Source organism: Emys orbicularis, chromosome 4 (assembly GCF_028017835.1).
Source record: "Emys orbicularis isolate rEmyOrb1 chromosome 4, rEmyOrb1.hap1, whole genome shotgun sequence".
Lineage (NCBI taxonomy): Eukaryota > Metazoa > Chordata > Testudines > Emydidae > Emys > Emys orbicularis.
The window spans coordinates 124,302,847-124,311,252 of NC_088686.1; the positions used below are offsets into that span (position 1 = coordinate 124,302,847).

General features: G+C 46.3%; 1 protein-coding gene across 1 annotated transcript; it reads left to right on the forward strand.

Annotated features, from left to right (window-relative positions):
- VPS37C (VPS37C subunit of ESCRT-I) lies at positions 1-5,823 on the forward strand. The gene is made up of 5 exons (XM_065403759.1): positions 1-41; positions 2,403-2,517; positions 2,617-2,788; positions 3,276-3,358; positions 3,639-5,823. Exons 2-5 carry the CDS (start codon positions 2,425-2,427, stop codon positions 4,380-4,382), a joined length of 1,092 nt encoding a protein of 363 aa, XP_065259831.1. The 5' UTR covers positions 1-41; positions 2,403-2,424; the 3' UTR covers positions 4,383-5,823.
- The last annotated feature ends 2,583 nt before the right edge of the window (positions 5,824-8,406 follow it).

Below are 8,406 nucleotides of genomic sequence, written 5' to 3' on the forward strand. Positions count from 1 at the left end.
CCGGAAGTGTGTGGCACTGGAGGTTCCCCGGCTGCTCACAGGTGAGTAATTTCTTACTGATTATCGGCTCCTTATCGCTTAACCCCTTCCCGGTCTTGGTCTCGCGAGAACAGTGGGGATTGGCTTTCTTCCTCCCCTGCCCTCAGCTGGCGACAGGGGCGGGAGGCTTGATGGACTGTGCGCGCGACGATGCACCGACGTTCCATGCGCCCCGCCTTCCCCTCTCGCACGCCGATCTCTCTCCTCCTCCCCAGCTGGCGTGGCACGTGCATCAGCCCCAACTGTCCAGCCCAGCACGTGCCCTTCGCCGGCGGTGGGGGGAAGGGAGAGGCTGTTACGCTGCGATGCCCCCTGACTGTCTCTGCCCACACCCCACCCTGCTCTCGCACCAACATCCCCGGGGCAGTGCCATTAGGGTGGGTAACTCGCCCCCGGTGTGCCCAGCGCTGGCCTGTCCTCGTGCGGGTGACTTGCATCAGTGTCCAGTGCAGTCCCCGTGTGGGTGAATTATGCCAACACACCCAGCTGCACCCTGTGTTCACGGATCACACCATGCTCTGCCCACCTGGGAGTGGGCTGTACCCAATGTGCCTAACACCAGCCTAAAGTGCCAACACTCCTATTGCTGTGGCTGGGTGAGTGACATGTGCCATTGCACCCAGGGCCCCATGCATGTGACTTGCACAAACCCGCCCAGACCTGGCCTGTGTGGGTGACTCATGCCAACACGCTCTGTGCATCTGACCCCATGGGCTGCCCCATAAACCACTTGCTTTCACTATTACTAATGAATGGTCCTCATCAGCTGAGAAATAATATTGCTACTCATCAAAGGGCTTAATAAATAGCGCCCCCCCCCCTATCCCTTTCATACTGTGCTTTCCAGGCTTCTGATTCTAGGGCCTCTTCAGCAGAAGCCAGTTCTACCAGTGAACATCCTCTATTGAAATTATTCTGATATAGGTGTGGCCATACCATTAGAATTGCTTTTGTTCTCTAGGAGATTATAGATACACTGAAGCAGGGGGTAGGGTTTCCAGCTGCCCTGGTTCTCACTGCCCTGTATCATTCATCTTGTGAGTGTGGCTCGTGGGACAGGTAAGAGCACTGAGTTTGTTTCAGAGTCTACAGCGTGATGGCAAAATTTGCTGATGCACATATGCCTTCTGGTTTCACAACATGATTATTAGATGGGTTTGGTTGTGAGACTGATGCAACATCTCCAGAGGCAGAATCTATGAGATGTTTCACTTGAACCAGGGGTAGAACAGACAGCCGCAGCTAGTACTAGGTTAAAATCTGCACTAGTTGTCTCATTGGTCCCTTTTCGCACCTCTGCAGGAATGTACCTCTCTTTTTTTTTCCTGTTTAGTTTTTATTTTGTTCACAGTTACTGTGTATAGCACTTTTCTGACAAAGTGTGACCTTACTGTATAACAAAGCTAAATGGCACAAGACAGCCAGAGCATATATAAATGATGGAAAAGAGTGCTGCAAAGGGTTTATTCCACTGACCTCAGTAGAGTTAATCCTGATTTACAAAGGTGTGAGAGCCCATTGCATGGAAAAGATGAAAGTATTTATTCATAAAGGGAAAAGAAAGGAAAGAGAAATTCAGTGTGACATAGGCAAGAAGATAAAAACTTATTGTCAGACATAATTTGAAAAGGTAGGGAGATACAGGAAGGCTGTTCCAGGTGGCAGGAGTGCCAGAGTGGAAAGCATTTACATCAGGTGATGTGTAGAGGATTAGCATGAAAATGAGCAGGGAAGTGTGTCCAGAGATAGACGATTGGTTTTAAAAACAAAGGGGGATCATATTGAGCAGAATCCTGAAATAAATGGCCAGCTAGTGAAGTTATTTAAGAATTGGGTTGATATAGCCACACTATTTGATATGGCTGAGAAGGTGTTTTTCTCCACTCTTAAATGCCTTTGTCCTGGCACAGAGGAGGAATCACCTCCCTCTTTTGTCCCTGAAATGGAAATGCAATGTTGTTGTAGCCGTGTTTGTCCCAGGATATTAGAGAGACAAGGTAGATGGATAATATCTTTTATTGGACCAACTTCTCTTGGTGAGAGTGACAAGCCTTCGAGCTTACCTCTCTCGCCAACAGACGTTGGTCCAAAAAAAGATATTACCTCACTCACCTTGTCTCCCTAAAATGGAAAGACAGTTGCCAAAATCAAAATGGCTAGATCTGCTGTGTTTTCTTTTTCTCTCTGTCCTCAGACTCTCCGTTGTCTGTAGTATGACAGAACCCCCCCCCACCACTGTTGGTTGACATCATTTATCAAAGCCCCTTGTTAAGTCTGTCGTGGGATTAATATCTATATATTGTCAATGTGCAGCTGGCTTTGTGAAACCTAGTAATTGTCCATTTACACTCCTCATCTCTTAGGAATTCACATTCCCCAGTGAAAATGGAGACATTAAGGGACCTATCTGTGAAGGAGCTCCAGGAGCTGCAGGAGAATTCTGAGGAGATCGAGCGTCTGGCACTGGAATCAACAGAGGTAAACATTAACATGCGTGCTGCAGGGTGAGGAAAGTGTGTGGATGCAGATAGGAGGTGCTGCTCCTCATTGGCTGTGGCTTTTGATCTCCCCTCTCAGGTCCAGGAACTACAGCTGGAAAGGGAGATGGCCTTGGCCACAAACCGAAGCCTGGCAGAGCAGAACCTGGAGTTCCAGACGCCGCTGGAAACTGGCCGCACAAACCTTTCCGACAGATACCAGAAGCTGCAGAAGCTGGCAGAACAGTGCCAGGAACAGAAGGCAAAACTTGGTACATGTCTCTCAAACCACTCACCCCCCCAGTGCAGTCAGGTTGTCTGTAACCAGGGCTTCTTCCCTATCTCTCCCCCCCCCCCCCCATTCCTGCTCAGCAGACTGAGGAGCTCCCTTTCTGTACAGGGGGTCTGTATTCTGAATCTGTCTTCTCCTGGTGTTTGTTCAGACTGACCTGGACAGAATAGAGGTGATTCCCTAGTCAAAAGAGACTGCACAATGTTGGTTTTTCCTTCGGTTTTCTTCCTATATTCAAACTTCCCAAGGCAGCAAAGGTTCCCATTGTGAATGTGAGGGGTTTAACAGAGTCTTGGTGGCATGGGGCAGGAAGGTGACGTAGTTTCTACTTCTTTTGCTGGGATCATGAGTCAGAGCATAGAGCTTTGGGATAGGTGCCTAGTATTGTCTCTGAGAGAGCTGGAGACATGGTAATTTTGCCTAGTTTCTGTATGTCACGTTTTGATCATTGCATTTTTCCTCCCCAGAGAAATTCTCTGCGGCGATGCAGCCTGGAACCCTGTTAAATCTTCTGCAGGTGGAGGGCCAGAGGATCGAAGAGGAATCTGAGGTGATTCTAAGATTTAAGTCCAAATTAAAATAAAATTGACTAATGGCAATCTCCCTGAAAACTTGAAATTATCCTCCCTAACCAGCACCCTAAATTGGAGATTATCTCCCATAGATTGAAGCCATTGTCCTAAAGATTGGGATTATCACTCCTTTACGGTTGAGTGGTTTAATTGTTTCCATGTGATCTAGGCCATGTCTGAGAACATGGGGTCTGAGCTGGAGCTGGGAGAGAACATTGGAGGGGGCAGCAATGGTATCAGTGGTGTCTTGTGTTTCAGACTATGGCTGAGAAGTTCCTGGAGGGCGAAGTGCCACTGGAGATATTTCTTGAGCAGTTTTCCTCCATGAGGAAGTTGTCCCACCTGCGACGGGTCAGAGTGGAAAAGCTCCAAGAGATACTGAGGAAGTCTGAAGCTTCACAGGAACCAGCCAGTGACTCTCATTTTAACCACCAGCCTCCTGCTCCTCACATAACTCCTGGGCCTGCTGACGAGCAGCAGCCACAGCCCTTCCTATCAGGAACACCATCCTTCCCTTTGCCCTATAGTCCAGCCCCATGCATGCCTGTAGGCCCTACAGCCCATGGAGCTCTCCAACCTGCTCCTTTCTCTGGAGCACCAGTTATAATGGGACCCCTCACCTCCTCTCAGCCAAGCACCCAACCCACATTTCCCTATAAACCAGCTCCTGGATACCCACCTGGAGGCTCGACACCAGGATACTCCCAGCCTCAGACAAGAGGCTCATCTTCGGCCCCAGGGTACCCTTGGTCTCCATGCAGAGGTCCACCACCTGCCTCAGGTTACCCTCAATCCCAGCCCAGAGCTCCATCTGGACTAGGGTACCCACAGCCTCCATATTTCCCACCAGGAGGCGGAAGACCACAGTGTCCATACCCAACCCAGCCACCGCTACCTAGTTTCCCAATTCCATCCCAGCCTCCGTATCCCCCAGCTTCACATTCTCCCTTTGGATATCCACCACCTCCACCACCTCGAGGCCCTGCTTGGCCTGGATACTAGTCAGTACTTCTGGAGAGCTTGCTTCATCATCCTCTCCTGTGTCATGGTTTGAGATACCGATACTTGCTGAGAAAAAAGCGAAAGAAGAAAGAGCTGGGAGTGTTGTCCTCAGACCCATACATGTATAAGGATTATGTATGATGAGAGGTGTGGTTCTGGCGTCATATACACGCTAGCAGCATGAGATGTAAGACAAAGTGACACTATAACAGCACATCCGAGGATTGCACTATTTTAGGTTTTGGTTAATGAATAATACCGTGTGATGACTGCTGGCATTCTTCAGTGGCCACTTGTACTGATTGGTCATTCGAAGCTGTGTTAGAAAATACAAATAGTGGGCCAGATTCTCTGCTACTATAAATGGGCAAAACATGCACTGATTTACACCAGCTGAGGACCTGTGTGTGAGATGCCTGTGTGTATATGGATATATACCAAAAGAATTCTAAACACACAGGTGTGTGAGAGATGGAGTGAGAATCTCGAACAGTATTTGACCAGAAATGCTCATATTGCTTCCCAGGGAACTCACTTGGAAACTAGATTAGCAGAGTCAGCCAGATTTAGAATCAATGCATAATTTATCTTGTCAATGAGAAGCGAGTAGCTAGCACGTTGGGATAGGTCAGCCCTTGATATGCCCCATGTCACTGTAGCATAACTCCCAAACCAGCTCCAGTCCTGCCATTCCCAGCACATTGCAGGGCCAACGTTTCCTTACCACTACAATTTTACTGCAAAGCAAAGGTCTGTCCAGTGCTGCCACTGTCTATCCACTTCAGCTGTTTCCAGCCTACTCGTAGGGAAAGGCCTCTTTAGCACTGGCCCCTTTTAGCTATGAGACAGGCCTCCTTTGCAGGATGTGGATTATCACAGAGAAGGCATCAGGGTCATGAAATATCCCTGGGATTCGATATGTGGAATATCAGTTCTACCATGGAGATAAAATGGGTTGGCGTGATGCTTCTGGAGCTGCTAGTAATTTGGAGGCAAGGCAGCATGTGCCTTGACCTGTAGAAATCTGGGTGACTAAGCCTTATTTGCTGATTGATGGTGGAAAACAACACTACTATCCAAACTTTGGTAATGGTTCAGTGAAACACTGAGGCGTGTAAGGCCTCCTGCAATGCCTCTTCCTCCTCTCTAGTGACCTGCGGTAGGGTTGAAGGTACACTGGATCACGAAGCATCTAGTATCCCTTGCATTACCCCCCCCCTTCCTCCTATGTTGACCTGAGGAAACAATGGACCCAACAGAGAGAATGAAGGATTCTGAACATAAATGGTATTTTGCTTTGCTCCGCACTTACCTACCAAATTCTGTTTGCTTGCCTGTAAGTTATTTATAAAGATAGATGACTAATGGACTAGACCAGGTTGAATGCTTTTGGAATTTGATGGAAACGGTTCCCTATCTGTGATTAATTAGAGTATTAAACTTGATTAATTGCACACAGGGTTGCAGCTGTGATTGTTTTGGGACATGAAGTGGTGCCTGGTTGAAATTTTTTATTGATTTTGTTTTTTTGCCAACTCAGCATCCTTCCATTGATTTCCCTTTGATCATGTCCATATAATCTTTCCTCTTCTGTCTCTCGCTGCCAAATTCTCTATGCATCATCCTTCCTGCCTTTCAGTCTGCAACCTACCCTAGGCGCCCATTTGTGCAATCCTCTTCTCCAGGGGCCAATTGATCTCATGCTTCAGGATCATTTCTCCTTTACCTTCCTCTTCTGTGCACTGTAGTTTCTATCCTCCATTTTCCCTTCCTGCGCCTCATTCCTTTGTCTCATTCCCTTTCTGTCTTGGTTTAATACTGACCTCCTCAACCCTCATTTCTGCAGCTTTGGGTGTCTCAAAGCTGACCTGAACGGACCCTCTCTCTCAGCTTGAATGAGAGGGTAATTTCCTCTCCATGGTTACACACACCCAGTCACAATTACAAACCCAGCAAAGACTATTGCCAAAGTTTTAAAAAAAAAATTTTTTTTTAAAGGGCGGGTCCTGTCATCTCCGTATTGTTTGGTCTGTTCCATCTACAGCACCAGCTGAGCAGTTCTTTAGCGCCCAGAATGCATGGTGTGACCTTCACTGTGAAGAGCATTCTGTGAAAGAGAATTAGTCATTGATCTTCTGGTATTGGTTTTGTGAAGTTTTTCTAACTAGTTCCCTAAATTAATGGAAATATAAGTTCTCTGTGTGTTCCCCCTTGCTCACTGTTTCTTTATCTACTGGAAACGGCAACAATAGCACAAACTCATATGTTTCAAACAGATGTAAGGAGTGAGCTTTTTCTTCATTTTGTCTGGGTAAGAAGAGCATAGCTGGGTTTTGTTGTTTATTTCACAAGTAACATCATATGCCTGTCTGTGACATAACAGCTGGCTGCTGAGGAGATAATGAAATTACAGGACAGTGAGTTAAAACAAAGAATGGTTGGATTAACTCAGAATCAGATGTGATAATCTGTTTTCACACAAATGTTCTTTAGTCATAGGGAAGGAGACAGAAGCAGAAACCTAGAGTGATAGACTTTAAGGGCAGAGGGGACCATTATGATCGTCTAGTCTGACCTCCTGCACAACGCAGGCCAGAATTGGTTTGGTAAATTTTCTGCATGGTGACACCATATATTTAATAGCACCACAGTGTGGGGTAGGGTGTGAAGTATATTTCAGGAGTAGTCTAAAAAATCTGCAAGTATCTATCTTATTTTTCTAGGAACTTATACTGCATTCATTACAGTGGTCTCTGGATGAGACTGAGTCTCCTTTTAGATTAAATATATTAAAGCATAATTTTGCTGTGATAAGTGACTACATAAAAATGTTACTGCCTTACTCCACAGGCCTGCTCCCTGTGTGTAGTCAGAGTTGGATCTGTTGATTTCAGTGACAAATAAGGCTTTAGTATTTTTGACTCCTTAGCCCCCATGCAGCTTTGGAAGAGTTACTTAAATTCTATTCTGGGTCTGGCATCATCAGCACACATGTCAGCTAAGTTCCAGGTGCTGAATCTTTATTTATTGTCAGCGTTATGCAAGTCAGTAAAATCCCAGCTTAACTGTCAGATAACAGGCTGAGCTTGTGGCACTTAGTAGAAACATCTTTTCTCATGTCATCTGAGAGAACTGATATGAAATTCGCTGTAAGAAATAAGCATGGAGCTCGACAGTGCCTTTTTGCCATGTCACTTCAGAACCAGGTTTTAGGAAAATCTTCTTCTTAATTTGTTTTACAATAGTGCCTGAATTGTGCTAGGCACTGGAGATGCACCAAGTAAGAGACAGCCCTGGCTCCAGAGGGCTTACTTCTCTTGTCTATATATAGAGTATTATCATCACCATTTTACAGATGGGGAACTGAGGCCTAGAGAGAATAAGTGGCTAGCCCACAGTCACCCAGAGAGTTTGTGGCAGAACCATGATGAAGCCAAGTCTCCTGAACTCCAGTCTAGTGCCTCAGCCCCCCCCCCCCCCCGAAGGGTATTGCTCATTCTGTTGTATTGAAAAAAGAAGCATAACTACTAGAAAAAAAGTTTTATTACAACTGTTATTGCTTATTAAATATCTCAGTCATGTTTGTGTTAAACATTAGCTCCTCCCACTCTCATCACACATCCAGCTTGCCTCGATCTTACATATGCCTTCTCTTCACAAACCTAGCCACGCACACCCCCACACATACACACCAGCCCCACTCACATACACATTACCACAGGATATTGTACTCCTTGGGTACTTCAGCCATCTGCTGAGCCAAACATGCATCATCACAGCTTCCTAAGTGATGTAAGAAGACAGTTTATTCATAATCTTTTCCATGGTGCTTATTACTCTGGTATCTGAGCACCTCACAGACGTTAATTAAGTTAGCTTCACAATATCCTTGGAAGATAGTGAAGTATTCGACTGATTTAGAGTGGGAGAGCAGGCATGGAGACTCTGCAATCCACTCCTCCAGGGACTAAGGCCTGGTATACACTTAATAATTAGATCAACCTAGCTACATTGCTCAGGGCTG

What these genes read in the sequence shown, in the direction of transcription:
- VPS37C (XM_065403759.1), top strand. Translation starts at nt 2,425, where the DNA reads ATGGAGACATTAAGGGACCTATCTGTGAAGGAGCTCCAGGAGCTGCAG. An exon ending in TGGCACTGGAATCAACAGAG is followed by an intron (nt 2,518 to 2,616) that starts GTAAACATTAAC and finishes CTCCCCTCTCAG; the next exon opens with GTCCAGGAACTACAGCTGGA. An exon ending in GGAACAGAAGGCAAAACTTG is followed by an intron (nt 2,789 to 3,275) that starts GTACATGTCTCT and finishes TTTCCTCCCCAG; the next exon opens with AGAAATTCTCTGCGGCGATG.